This window comes from Drosophila ficusphila, unplaced genomic scaffold (assembly GCF_018152265.1).
Source record: "Drosophila ficusphila isolate 14025-0441.05 unplaced genomic scaffold, ASM1815226v1 contig_791, whole genome shotgun sequence".
Classification (NCBI taxonomy): domain Eukaryota; kingdom Metazoa; phylum Arthropoda; class Insecta; order Diptera; family Drosophilidae; genus Drosophila; species Drosophila ficusphila.
The window spans coordinates 3,043,403-3,058,845 of record NW_025064737.1 but is presented as its reverse complement, the minus strand read 5'-3'; the positions used below and the strand labels follow the sequence as shown (position 1 = coordinate 3,058,845).

General features: G+C 42.0%; 1 protein-coding gene across 1 annotated transcript; it reads right to left on the bottom strand.

Moving 5' to 3' along the window:
• Window positions 1-2,395: 2,395 nt before the first annotated feature.
• On the bottom strand, window positions 2,396-4,704 carry LOC108090226. The gene is made up of 2 exons (XM_017188822.2): window positions 4,611-4,704; window positions 2,396-2,986 (listed from the first exon to the last, which is right to left on the bottom strand). The coding sequence occupies exon 2, from the start codon at window positions 2,968-2,970 to the stop codon at window positions 2,668-2,670; it is 303 nt and encodes a 100-aa protein (XP_017044311.2). The 5' UTR covers window positions 2,971-2,986; window positions 4,611-4,704; the 3' UTR covers window positions 2,396-2,667.
• Window positions 4,705-15,443: the final 10,739 nt, after the last annotated feature.

Below are 15,443 nucleotides of genomic sequence, written 5' to 3'. Positions count from 1 at the left end.
GGTTACTGTTAACCCCATATTAGTGGCAGCTCTTGAATGCAAGCCAGGATGCTCTTCTCAGCTGAACCCCAGAGATTACACATAATTGCGACAACCCTGGAAGCTTGAATTTAATCCACAGACGTGGGTCGATACTGATGATTCTGGTTCGGACGGTTACCACATTTCATGTTAATTGAAATGTCTTGCATACTTATGAAAACCTTTGAAGTGAGTAGGAAATTGCTGTTCTGAGAAGTCAACTATTGAGTTCCCATTCTAACTTGTTTAGAGCTCGATTGAGTTAAAGCACACTGACACAATCGAGTTGTATTGAGGTCAAGAAGGGGTTTCACCCTTACTTACTAAATATCGACAAAACGAACGCATGACTGGACTAAAAATAATTGGAACTTCTTAGTTATTTCTTAAATTAGTCTTTATTAAAACTATTGTTGATATCCTAAGAGCAATCAGGATAAAGTCTAAATATGAAGTAGGAAAATAAAGCCAATAAAAATGATAAGCAAAGAGCAAACAAAAAAAAAAAATAAAATAAAATCACCAATTATTTGTTAATCGTTTGGATTATAGAAACAAAAAAACTATTTTTGTTGTTTATGTTCTAAGAAATACAAAACCAAAAATACTTCAGTTCAAACAAATGGGCCTGAAGCTTTTGGAAATTGAAAACCTCCTCTTCTAGCTTTGGATAGCTTTGGATAAGCCAATATGCCCGATCGACGGACATTGCCACTGGGCCCAGCGGAAACGGATGCACAAAGTAAGAAATCAAATTTAAAGCATCCCGCTGCCGTTTTGCAACACTGTTGGAGGTGAAGGGAAGAGGTGGGAAAGAGGGGAGAGAGAGACGGGATGAGGGGGGTGTGTGTTACATGTTACATGCTACCTGGATGCATTTACCTGGCGCCGTCGCGAAATTCAATTACTCGTGCACCATAAACCGATTAACTTATATAAATATTTATATCGCTGAAATGCAGTCGGTCGCCAATGGCTATGGGTCGCAGCCCTTCCGTTCGATGGGCGGTCTCGGGGGGCGGGGGGCGATGGGGGAAGGGGGCGTGGTCTATCTGTGGGTGTGTCCCTGCATATACAAACAGTTTTCGAAAAGGGCTGTCGTGTCGCTGGTCATTCAGAGAAATAGAGCTGTGGCGGCAATAATTTCATTTGCATTTGCATTTGTTGCCGTTTATGGTCCACTCAAGTGATGTCACATGGCGGGGTTCCCCTCCCTCCCCGCCCTCCCTTACCCCCTCCCCCTGCGGTTCGCTCTGCGAGTGTTTAATGATAACACGCTAGGTGTCATCCACAGGCAAGTGCACTTGGGGCCAGGACCCAACTGAGCGGGACAGGAGCAGAGGCAGAACAGAAACAGCAGCCGACGGAGGCCGGAAGGCATATCATTACAATGGCGGCGTGTGTGGGCCTGGTTCGGTTGTGCATGGCGAGAAAATGGCCCAGAAAGCCGGCCTAAATTCGAAAGTATATTTTCATGGATGTTGCAAATCGTAAACATGCGGTTTAATGGTACAAAAAAGAGCTATTAAACATAATAGTCACATATCTGTTTCATAGGAGTTAAACTCTTTTAAAAACTTAGTTTTTCTCTGTGCACTTTAAAGGTGGCATGCGACATCTACTTGTCTCCGTAAATAGTTGCTAACAGCAATGGGTCCGTGTAAGTGGCTTATGGGAGTGTGGCTGCATCCCGCCGCAGGCATCGGATGAACTGGGAGGGGGAGGGGAGGCACGTCGGCAGTCAGGGGTTAATCTCGAGTCAAGTGATGCACTCGACCGCCACTGGTGTCTGATTAATTGGGTTACGCAGTTCAAGGCGAACCTCGATTGCCTGGGGGCTCGGGTTATTGGGTCGGAGTTATGGGGTCTTCGGTTTGGCGGTGTGAATTAATCGCATGACTTATGCACACACTTAGACATTCCCGGCATGTCTGATGGGCAATTGGCCAAGATGAGCGATGCACAAGCCTGTTTAACAACTGCGATGGACCACTAATCAGTCCGCCTGCTTGACTGGGATTACAATTGAGACGGCTGCATTAATTGGTGTGTGTACTGCTCCCCTGGGGCATCACAAAGGGATTTATGCATTCTTAGTATAAAGGTTCTTATTTAAGTCACAAATTAAATATGAAAAGTTATTATTATTAGACTGATTTTCTTGAAAAACGTTTCATTTAGCTTTTACCCAAAGAATAATATAAAACGGATATTTTCTTAGCAATATTTACTTAATGGCAAGTTAGGATGTATTTAATTAACCTATTGCCTAGGAAAAATTTAATTTTACTGCTGTGGATTTTTGCCCAAGAATCCTAAATAAGTAAACAAGCAAGGATGTTTATGGAGCGCTAAAGAATTTAAAGATTGAATGTCACGTTTAAAAGAATATTTTGCATTTCCGGCGTAAAAGTATTCGTCAATAAATTATTCAGCGCAATTCAGAATGCGTTAGGTTAACCCAACCAAATTTGAGAACATCATGAACAATTCAATTCATCATCTCGGTGTATTTAAGTTCTCCCACGCTCAAGTTGGGTAAGCAATTCAGTCGGCATCCTTTCACGTCGTTTGAATTTGGAGCGTTTGTCACAGGAACTCTGCACTTTGGAGGGTCGGCAGGCGAACTCGAAGCCAAAGGCTCCTCTACAAGCCCCAATTGCGACCGTATTTCACCTGCAGAGCTCGCAGGAGTTGCTGCAGGTGCTCCCTTGCCTCGTAGAGGCGCCTCTGCCTCTCCAACTGGCGCGTCACCAGGCGGCGCTGGAGGTGCGTCATCTGCTGCCGGATCCACACATGATCGTCCTGCAGGCGGCGCATCTTGGCCCGCAAGTCCTCCCCCCAACCCCCCGCCTCGGAGCCGTCGCATTCGTCTCTTGGCTCGTCCACATTCCATTTCCAGTCCAGTTGCATATCTGCGATGGCAACGGCTGTCGAATGCGCATCCATGGTGAGACTTATGATCCTACACAGGAAAAAGTGGGTTGAATTTGATAGACAATTCATGGAACGACGAGTAAATACAACCAGAAGTTTTCAAGTGATATCTTTAAGCCCATTCAGAGTACTCAAGGTTTAAAGCAGCCAAAAGAGTTGTACCTGGTATTCTGTGCATGATATGCATGTTTTAAAAGCGAGAATTATTTTGAATTGATATGGATTCATAGCTTGAAGATTAAGTACCCACATGCTTTGCAGTGTGCGAATCTGCTGGCGACAGAAGCGGAAACTCGGAATAATTTATGCGTGGCAACCGGGTGGCAAACTTCCATCTAATCGCTTAATTCCGTGCTGTGGAAACTTTGGGCCCAGTATGCAGATATTCCATCTGGGAAACACACACGCGAACACTTCTTCAAGCTGCGAGTGCGAGTGCGAGTGCAGATTTTTTCTAGTTGATTGACTAAAAAGTTGAGCATTTTCCCCGTATTCGGTTGAGACGTCTTATATTTTTTACCCAGCTAATGCCCCCGATTGGTTGTGAGCAATGCCCAGTGATGCGTTGGTAAAATTTGCAAATCGCTTGGCCTGGCAGAAAGTTGGGAAGCAGGCGGCAGGCGGCAGAAGGCAGGCTACTTGAGGTGGCACAGACCGAAATTGCTTTTCCGCTCCCTGGTCAGCCGAGCAGAAAAATGTCTGCCCTGCTGAGGCTGCCACAAGTTCGCTTCGCACTATCGATTGAATTGGTATTCATTGGCTTCGCCTGCTGCTAACTTTAAACGCTACATGTCGCGCATCGCGGTGCCTCTGCTGCCTTTGTTCAAATTGCACCGCACCCAATCGACCCAGTTGCAATTCGGTTTCTTTTTCGGAGGAAAGTGAATTGGCACACAGGGAAAGTTAACGGATATTCGGAATAAAGTTTAAGTTCTTGAAAACTGGTTGAAGTTTTAGTAAACTTAGTGGGAATTTCTCCCACCTTTAATGATGTCTTCTTTTAGAAGAAATACAAGGTTCTGCCTTCTTAAGTTTCCTTCTTGTTATCAAATGTACCATCTAAAAAAACTAATATGAGAATATATACTTATATTCGAGATGACCCACGAACGAATGAATTTCTCCCAGTGAGCTGTCAGGCAATTTTCTGCAAACTCCGCCTCGTCCATAATGCTAATGATCAAACCATCTCGTTTGGAGACAAGGCCAAAGGCTTTTCCTCAAAAGAATGTCAACTGGGCGGGATTGCTGGTGAAAATTGCAACAGTTTTCACTTTCTGTTCTGCTCTCTACTCGGCTCACCAGCCCGCACAGCACAGCACAGGAGGCCAACGAAAACGTCGACATCTGATGCAGAGAAAACGACTTAGTTGCGGTGTTGTGGCAGCCAACCGTGCGTATGCGTAATATTCGAGAAACGTCTCGCATTTCCTTCCAAACGAAATGTTCGACAAGCTGTCTATTTGCCAGCGGGTGTGTTTGTTTTCTATTTGTGGTGCAGCACCGGGGGATATTTCTGGAAATTAGGTGAGCGACATGTTGCCAAGGCGAACGAAAGAGCCGAGTTTTTAAGTAGGCCAAGCTTAGCGAAATTGGACTGGCGATGATTGCAGGGAACAAGGTGGGGACTGATGTTTTTTTACAATGCTTACCTTTAAGCTTCGACTTCTCAGCTAAACGGAGTTCCCAAACAAGTAAGTAAGAACGACTAAACACAGGGAAATACTTAAAAAGCAGAGCCTGCTGCTCAAACAGACAGGCTAATTGAAAAAATATGCCACTAAGAGTAAGCCACTATCTCCATCTCCATCTCCGTCTCCATTTCTATCTCTATCTCTTTCTCTATCTCTGGCTGCCTCTGAATCGCTGTTGATATTCTCTTCGCCGGAATTGGCAACTTAATTATTTCAGCGGCACGTCGCCAGCGACTGGCGCTTAAGCCGAGCTCACGACAGCTGGAAAAGCGTGGAGCAGACGGAAAATGGAAAAATAGACAAACGGGTAAGAAAAAGCTGCGATATAAACAACGGTTGCAGCGTGCAACGTCAGCAGCGGAGGCAAAAAATACAGCAGCTGCTATTGAGAATCTGTGCCGAGAGATAAAGTTGCCTCGCAAAAGGATTTAACTGCACAACTGGCGAAAGAAACAGTTAGAGAAAAACCATCCAACTATTAAGTATTTGTGTGTGCGGGTGTGTGGGTGTGTGTGTGACCCCATTAGCACCAGCCGACTCCTGCCACGCCCACTTACTTTCCACCACCTCGCAATGCTGCAGCCACCAAAAGTCGCAAAAAATCCACTTGCGGCTTATTCATGGACTTGATTCATTAGTAGACATTCACATGCGAGCGTTCCCGCCAGCGATTTTCTCTTGCGGTGGAGTTTCCCAAGGAAATGCAAGGAAAACTGTGCGTTCAAGCTATGGCTAAACGCAAAACTGTGGCCTGTCATCATGGCGGATTTTAAGGCAAACTGATTTTTTATTTAAGACTTTTGCAATGTTTCTTAATTTTAAAAGATATTTGATAAATCTCCTCGGAAAGGACCTTAATGGAGAAATACGCGATTTTCTGTAAAGCATAAATTCACGTACGCTATGCAGCAATTTTTTTAGACAATCAAATAAATTTTTGAATACTTACATATTTGAATAAAAACAAAGATAGTGTCAAAAAATGTTCAGTTTAATTATAAATGTTTTTATAATAACAAATAAAATGATCTTTTTCACCATAATAATATTTGTGCTCATTCGTATTCTCTCATTTATATTTAAAGGTGGTCGCGGCATTTTCCGGAAAGCGATTTCCAGAACACACCTGATTGTATTTGTCGACTCTTTCAGTTTTCCTCAAGCAATATCTTTTCCGACTCTTTTGCAATGACTTTGGCAACTTTGACAGGGCAAAAGTAATTAATTTTCGGCAGCTAACTCAAAACGGCAAGAGGCGCAATGGAAAGGAGTGCAAAAAATGGCAACACAGGCGGCACAATTAACGCCTGCAACTTTAATTGCGTTTTAATGTGCAGCAGGCCACAGAGGGGCTGACTGTTTGGATGCTTTTTCAATGGGTGGTTGGGCCGTTTGGACGTTTCAGTAGTTTCGGTAGTGGGTGGATGGGTGGTCGGGTGGCCAAGTGCACGGCTCGATCCGAACGGGTTGGGCGGTTCAACGTGCTCTGTCAACCGCAGGCGGTGGCTCAAAAGCGTAACAAGCATTTTGCCGCGCCTCAGCAACATGCCCGTCGTCCTGGCACTCACACACTCTCATGCACACACACACACACACACGCTCGCACGCCCGGACTCACAAAGGAGCGGAGACAAACGCTCACGTGAACTCGTCCTGTGGATATGGACGATGCTCCTGTTTGTGTGGTGGGGCCTGTGCCTGAGTGCCTGCCCCAAAAGCGGCTTAACAGCACACACACACACACACACACACTTACACACACGAACCCACGTGTACTTACAAATCAGCGTGCACTCGAAAAAAAAGTTACACTTACTACTATTCTTTCCCCAGAAAGAGACGAGATTGCTTAACCTATAAAAGATCTTAAGAATTTCTTGTAGAAAGGCCCACGAATTTATTGCACATTGGAAAGTCCCAACAGCCTTTGCCTTTACTAACTTTTAATTATAAAATCTTTACCACATATTAAAATATGAACACATTCTAAAACTTTTGAAGCAAAAGTTCTGAATAAATGTTTTCTTTTTGCCGTACAAGTCACCGGAGATTTGGTATATTTTTAAACAAATTTACCTTTTCAAGATATTTATTTTAGCTATAAACTCTATGTGAATACATTAACAAGGTACACATTATATTATACATTGGCTTTTTTCGGGATTATTTTGTGTATTTACATTTTCAGGTATTTACGTACATTTAAGATAAGTAAGATAATTTATTTAATTGTAAAGATTTTTATTATTCTGTATGTACAATAAGTATTATTTAATTATTACAACCTTCTTTCTACAAATCGCAAATTTAAATTGGTTGCGAATTTACTTAATCATCACCCACACAGAAATATAGTAGGTAGTAATTTTTTCTGAGTGCATGGTCTCGAATTGGAGTCGGGACGGGAAAGCGGACCCGCACCGGGACTTGGGTCCCAAAACCGTGTGCCTCCGTCTGGGGCAACTATTTACATGGCACCCATTATGTCCGGACTTGTAGCTGCGTCTTTTGTGCTGTCGCCGGCCCCGTGTCCCTGGTCCCTGCTCCTATCTATCCTTGCTATCCTCGCCGTAAGTGACGTGATTTAAATTTTTATGCCCTTTGAAATTTTCGTCGCCCGCTTATCGCAGCGCTGAAGCTGCCATCTCGGTTCCCGTCTGGCTTTCCGGGTTTGTTCTACGGATCTGCTTCCGGCGTACAGGGGACAATTCACGTAATCTGGCCTCAGTGGGTCAAGCAGCAGGAGCGGCAGTAAACTGTGAGATACGGAGATACAAGTACGAGTAAATAGACATAAAGATACACGACATGAAAACCACTGTCAGACGCTGGTTATGTCGAGTGTAGTGCGACTTGTGGACCGGCAAAATTCCCGAGCACATCGAGTGAGTCAAGGGTGCCCTCCTCTTGAGAGCCTCCGACCCAAAAATACCCTATTATAAACCGGCTTTGGCTGCTTTTCTTAGTTCCCATTTGACTGACAATAGAACAATTACTACAATTTGATATTAACAACGGTTAAAAGCTAAGCATGTATCTGCAAGGCCTTTTAAGCAATTAATTATTTCTAAGGGATAGGATTTCAAAGGGCTGTACGGAAACGGAAACCTACCTAATGAATTTCTGACAAATTTCTGTAAACTCATCTGCCATTTCCACACAGATAATTGGACAATCAGCACTAAACCATGCCAACCAATTCCGAGAATAGTGCAATATATTACGATATAACGCACATCAAACGACCTTTTCTACTTCCCATCACACATTGCGTCACCACGGTTATAGAAATGCTTTGCTCGTGGGTTAGGTTTGCTGAAAAGACACTGCTCCTTCAATAGAAATAATTCCCCAGCCTGTCATTCTTTCACCTCGTTACGATTCTCTGAAGAGCAAGTCACTAAGGCCAGGGACTATTTTTCCGTGTGGTTGTAACAGGTGATGCCATTAGTTGTGGCTTTCAGCAGACTTTGAAGTGCATAGTTGTGGTTTGGTTTGCCAACAAAAAATCAGCAATTAACCCCATAAATAACATGTCATTTATGGTCAATTAAATTAAGCTGTATGTTTGAGCGGAATTTAATAGAATGTACAGTAAGCAGTTTTGCATCAACATAAAATGTGTTTGCTAATTTGTTTGGACAAGAAAATGAATAATCCACGGCTTAAGGGTTTTCGTCTGCTATAGCTGTTGTATACAAATGGTATTTCTAAACTTCAGGGTTTAATTGGCACTATCTGCTCAATTCGTACCCACTTGCCACGGTCAAGGGCTGTCCCCACGGGCAGCCATTAAACGCATAGTTACTGAGATCGAGTTCCTGTTAAATGATTAATCCCTTCGGTTTCCGACGGGCAAACATCATCATCGCCCTCAAGAAACGGCTGTCACGTCCGCTCGGGGCCAACAAACCAGGGAAGAGCAAACACCGACGAGGGCCGCTCCTTCTCGAGTTCTCGAGGACCTGCAAGTGCAGACAGACAGGTGCAAAGTGCAGGGACGAGTGAGTGAACTCGCAGGACTCCCGCCAAGGACGCGTCTTCGGCCGCGACTTCCAGCTGAAGTGCTTAAAATTGTTCGCCCTTATCAGCGGCTGTCAATAAGCGCATTAAAACATTTTTGCAATTCGCGAGCTCGTTGACGGTTGATGGCGATGACACGCGACTGACGGGTAAGCGCGGAAAGCGTGGAAAGCGGAAAACTGCAGGCACAGAGCTGCTGCACTAACGAGTCCCATTGATTTTCCCCCGCCGGAAAAGCGGTGGCACGCCATAGAATACGAGCGCCAGAGATGGGAAATGTGCGCACGGTGCGTATGAGTAATGGGAAAATTCTTAATGGGCGAAGAAAATTGGTTGGGCATAAACAATGAGATTCCAGCGACCGGAGAGAATGATAATGAGTTCGCAGAGTACGCAGCACCGGAAGGTGGGGAAAATTGAGAAACGCGGGGAAGTGTGCCACGCACACAAAATATTCTTTTTCAAATTTGTACGTTTTCAAATCCTATCCAAAATGCAGCACACACGGAAGTGCTTTCCCGTTTTATTAAAGCCGCTTTTTAAAGACAGAGGATGTTAAGGCCCAAGGAAAATATTGCATTTATTTATTTTTATATTCACAAATTAAAACAAATAAAATATCTTCTGGTATTCCGTAAAGTGTTAAAGCTTCTGTGATCAACAAAACCACAAATGTATTTCTTTATTAATTAATTTTCAGCGATTTCCCTTCCTTTTGCATTAAATTAAGTGTAAGAAGGGCACTTCCCCTATACACACGACTGAAAGTAAAGCCTTTTTGTGATACATTTCAGGCGCCATTTAAGACAAACAACATTTAATATATTTAATAACACATCCAATGTGATTTTAATTAACCACCAAGCCCCTCGCTGGATTTTTATATTCTCTTCTGTCGGCTGCCTGCTTTCTGGAATCTCGCCAGAGTCTCGTTATTGCGATACTTTCATTATACAATCAATAAATTATTATTCATATTAATGCCATATCGGCGCACTTATTGCAGCTCCTTGCATTTTCTGCGTCGCGACACTCGCAGTTTTTATCCTTTTTCGTTGCCACATTTAATCAACGTACTCAACCATTCGGTATGCAATTATGACGATTTCTCTGCCTTCTTTATTTAATTGTTTAATTTTCTTTTAATTTCCGTACATTCCTCTCGCTTTTATCGCTGCCCTTTTTGACCCAAAATCACGGACATTCGAACTCGTTCAGAGGGTTAAATTCGAATGCGTTTGTACGGGATTCGTTCGGTCAGGGGTCTCGTTTCATAAAAAATAAAAGATAATAGGGCGATTCGCTGGGAGACTTATCAGGTAAAGTGGACATACTAATTAGCCCAAGGCCGTTTTCAGTAATTAAGACCACTGCTAATTGTACAGTTAAGGGTTTACAGTTGTAAAGTTGAGCGGTTAAAAGGCAGGTTAACTGGTTTTCAGCCAAATTTAAACAAATTCATCATTTTCAGATTTCAAAGTATGCGCACATTAATATTTACTTTTACCTTCATTCAGATCCGTGTCATTATCTTCATAAAAAATTATCTTAATAAAAAAAATTAATATAAATTAAATATTTCAAAGAACAGTTGCTGTTTTTGAATTTTTATACCCTTGCAGAGCAAAAGGGTAGGTCAGTCAGAAAAGATAAAGGAGACATCTCAGACCCCATAAAGTATATCGGATAGCTTCAATACAAGAGAATGAAATAAAAAATTCTTACGCCATTCTTTTTGATCAGATCGACTTCATTTCTTCCAGATGGCCTTTTCTAACTACTATTGAATTTCAGATTAAATATTATTAAAATCGGACAGCTCTATCATATAGCTGCCATAGGAAAGATCGAAAAATATATTATATTATATATATAAATAATAGAAAAAAATTAAACCGTCGTTGTTTTTAATTCCATGAGCTTGATTTTTAATATATGGAGTTTTTTAATAACCCTTGAATCGAGAAAAAATGTCATTAAAATCCGACAACGTTATCATATAGCTGCCATAGGAAAGATCGAAAAATCTATATAGAAATAACAGAAATAAAATGAAAACATCGTTGGTTTTCATCAGACAATCATGATTTTTGAAATATCGAGTTTTCTAATGACTCTTGAGTTTTAAATTAAATTTCATCAAAATCGGACGACTAAATCATATAGCTGTCATATGAACAATAGTCGAAAATATGGAAAATTAAAGGAAAAATCATCATAGCTTCTGCCCTTATGTATTTTGTTCGACATATTTAATAGGTATAAAAACTTCGGCTTGCTGAAGCTAGCTTTCTTTCTTGTTTTTAATAAAATATTTCTGATGCTCATGATCAGACAAGATTCGTAAAAAATACGAAATTAGTAAAATCACTGGCATAAATTAACTTAACACACTAATTAATATCTATCGAAAAATATATAATTTTAACTTCTGATTTAAAAATTGCTTCCAAAATGTTGGCTATCCGCAATGTGCAGCTTAAGAGCTTTAAAAAATAAACAAAACCAAACACATCAACACCTGGACACATAGTTGGGTAAAGAAAATCCATTTGCATTCAAATGACGTAGAAACTCTTATGCAACTTTAGTACGCACTCGACTTAATAATTTTAAATAAGGAACGCTAATTAGGATCTTTAAAGAATCCATTTAAATTAAATTGAAATCAAAAGCAAGAAGATAATAAACACTCGAGAACAATAGCTTCCGGAGTAGTTTCATTTTCCCACGTTGAGTCAAATTCTCTGACCCAAAATTTATGCTGCACAGTGTAATATTTTATTTTAAATGCGCTGCGCTGTTTGTGCTGCCTATTTGTCCTTTAGGCCAATATATCATTGGGGGAGCTGCCGAAAAAAAGACACTGACACAACGACAAATTCGTTGCTATTTATGCGGCGGGCAAATAGTGGAGGCATCGGACATCGGACATCGGACATCGGGTGCCCCGACCCATTGGATCCAAAGAGGGTAAACATATTTAACATACACATGGAGCCGTGTGTTTATAAAAACATATATGCAAATTGTCATGGCCCGCCTTTGGCCCTCTGCGCACTCGCTCGGACAACTCGCGTTATTTATAATGGACAATTCTCCTGTTGTTGTTTATAATTTATTTATGCAAATTTTCAGCTGGACAAGCCACCGCAGTGCAGCTGGAAAACCTGGGGGAAGGGAGGGTGGAGTGGGGGTGGAGCTGTGTAAATAGGTATTGCCAGCGAAATCAAAACTAGAGCCGTTTTCAAATATAATTAATTGCAATTGACCCGATTTGCAATTTATTTATTTAATCCATGCATATTAAATGGCGGGCAAATAAAAAATGTATTAATATTAATTCACACTCACGCAAACATCGTTCCTAAATGCCAATTTCGGGGCCTCGCTGGCTCCCTAATTGCAGCTTTGAGCCCCCAAGCCGGCCAATTAAACATTTTGCTTTGACAAGGGCGGGATTCCTCCACAGGCTCCAATGGCGTGGATATAATTAGTACGAACTATTTGGTTTGGGGGCGAGCAAACAGGCATTGAAAGCCCTTTGAGTGGCCTCGTCCCCTCCCAGTGGAGCATTCAAAGAGATTTCCGTGAATTCGGGGATTTCATACGCATGCCATTCGAGAAGGGGTTTCCATAGATAATCAGCCCATTTGTGCCAAAGCCCCTGTAAACTGGGCGAAGCAGAGCTCTAAACAACAAACCCCAACCGAGAACAACACAACTTAATGCACACTATATAATATAATATATGTTATGGGCTCACCTATAGTATGCTCACTACACATGTTACATGAAACTGACTGTTCGTTCATCTGCGGTATGTATGATTTAGCAGCTCGACGCTCACCACTTGGCCACAACTCACTTAGTGCCTGGCCCTGCCGCAAATGGCCATAATATTCAAGCCTCACCAGGCAGCAGCGAAGGGGGAGGGGATGGGAATGGGGATGGGGAGGTGGTAAAGGGGGGGGCAGAGGTGGCTCGGGCGAATTTATTGCACCCCATCCCACCCAAGTCGAAACAGGCAACTCGGTGTCTGCTCGAAGGGCTTTGTGTTGGAACAAACCTGACACAGACCAACCCAATCAGCAGACTTTAAGAGTTCGCCACAATTTCCGCAGCATTTGATTGGCAAGTGCACTCGCAGAAAAGCCGCAGAAATACTTATCCGACTTTGAGTCCAACAAATGTTCATAAAAATGTGCATTCCTTCAATCATGCTCTTTACCATATTTAAAATTTAAATAAGTTTTCAACAAATGTTGTTCTTCAAATAACCGAATGGAATATACAATCTCTTTGATCAGCAAAAACCCTGTATGAAACAAATACTTTACACCAATTTTTTATTGATGTATCATAGAATTTAAGCGTTTCCTGTACTTAAACCCTTTTTTTTGTTGAGTGGGGCTCACTATTTTAAATTCGGCATCAGACATCGCACCTTTAATCAATTTTCGGGTGTATTCTAAGGGCTGCTCAAAGCAAAGCACTCTCCAAATCAGATACAGTCGGCAGCCGAAACAGAAACAGAAACAGGAGACTGGCTAAAAAAGGGAAGGGTAGAGGAAATCTGGCCACCGCAACACGCTGGAGTGTGTCATAAAATGCCAAAACAAATATAAATTTTCACACAATTCAATTTATACGCCCGCAGCACGGGCTCGAGCACCGAGAAAGGAAAGGAGTGGTAAGGAGTGGAGTGGAAAGGATGCTGGATTCGGGATACAGTTTCGAGAGCCCGGCTGTATCGACAGTTCCAAAGTAGTCCCGAGTCGTTTGGAGCTCCTGCCCCTCTGCCTCCCTGCTCCCCTTGGCTCCTGACAGCTCCTCTTGCCATCTTCGCCAGCCATTGTCTACTCATTTTACCACTTGATTGTGTTTGCACAACATTTCACCCAGCATCGCGGCATCGGAATCGGCATTTTGTACTGCAGCCAGCCCCAGCCAGCAAACCCTAAATAAAACAAAACTCCGAGCCATGGAAATTTGAAATGCAAAGGCGTTGCTCGGAGCAAACATTTAGCGGCGTCTGCTCGGCATAAGGGCGTTACAAAAATGCATTTAAGGCAATGCAAACTTGGTGAAAATAAACAGTAACTTATATTTCGGCGTTCAATAGATATCCTAGAACACCAAAAATATATAAAGTTTATTTATACTACTGTCTAAAACACTGCCCAACTAACTTTAGTTACTGTTCGTTGATCAATAACTTTTATTTCTGCTCTGACAGTACTGTATTTTACTACGTAAGTAAATCTAAATATTAAGCGATTATTTGTTTTAACATTCAGCTTACAGTTAATTGAACACCAAAAAGTCACATTAAAAAGAACAATTCCATTTTAGAATTGGATTTAAATAACATTTCGACGCGCACTGTCACTACCATGAAAATGATTGTATTTCGACGCATGTCTGCCTGCTAAAAAAAGAAATGAAAACAAAGTTCAACCGGAGCTCGTTCCTTGCCAGTAAATCAAATAAACCAAAATTCGCATAAAAACAATGACAGCAACAAACTCTTTATCAACTGCTAGGCCACGAGAAAGCCAAACAATAAAGCCGAAAGAAATGCCTTCAAAAACTCTGGACGGCGTGCAAAATGGCACTCAGAAAATCAAAATAAATGCAGCAGCCTATACCTAAACTTGGCCTTTGTTGAAGAACGCAAAATTTAAGATGAATCCATTTTCAGGCCAGCCTCGGGATTTATTAGGTATTTTGGGGCCTTTTTCAGAAATTAATTTCTTATAATTGTTTGGGCAACAATCCTTTGGGGTCAAAAACAGCAATTGGAATGCGCATCCCTTGTTGAGTCAAGTAATCATTGATGGGCATTTCCAAGTAAATATGGAGTGTTCGAAAAGTTCTGGGAGCTTTGGCCTTGCTGCTGCTGCTGATGATAAACTATGAGCAAAGTCAGGAGTTTTAATTAAATTTGCATACAAAATTTGTGCAGCAGCCTCATCAAAAGTTATGGCTATTGCACGGCTCCAATTGTTTAAATTAAATGCGAGTGCTCTGTCGTTTGGCCAGCTCAACTGTGCAGGTGCCACAGACGGGCGGAAGGATCAGCCAGCAACCGGCAACCGACTGGCTCGTATGACTGTCATAAAAGGCAACGGCTCAGAACATTGCGTATACGCAGCGTGCAACGCGCCCTATTTAAACTGTTTTTAATGACGGCGCAGGTCGTTGGAAAGTGAGTCACTGACTGACTGACTGAGGATGAGCAGCCGACAATCAAACAGAACACGATCCAGACATATAGTCCATATATCATTCGGAAGGGGAAGAAGAAGAGGACGCTGCACAGTTGCTCCTTTCAATTGGATGCCTCTTAGGGGCTTTATTTTTTAATGACTTCTGCCAGTGCCTCGGTTAAGCACCCATTGAGTCATTGTGTCTACCTTGTAATATGAAAATCGCTTTGGCAAAACTTTTCGATTGTTGCTGCACTGGATGCTCTTTGCGTTTTGAGGGTTTATCCCTGCACAGAACGCTTTGCTCCTCGGATTAAATAGGTAAAAATAGGTAGCTAAGCTACGCATTACGATCCTATCACTTAAATAAATATATAATATTGTAAAAATCTCACTTAAATATTATTTAAGGAACATTACAATAAGGAATCAAAAAGTCCCGACTTAAAATGCAATTATAAGCGAACATATTTTTACCCAAATACTGATAAATGAGTGCAGCAAGGAGCAGTAAAGAACGCCTTCATATGAGTATTGATTTATGGCAAGAGACGTA

Bases quoted from the DNA above. Each gene is read 5' to 3' on its own strand.
- LOC108090226 (XM_017188822.2), bottom strand. From the start codon at position 2,970: ATGGATGCGCATTCGACAGCCGTTGCCATCGCAGATATGCAACTGGAC.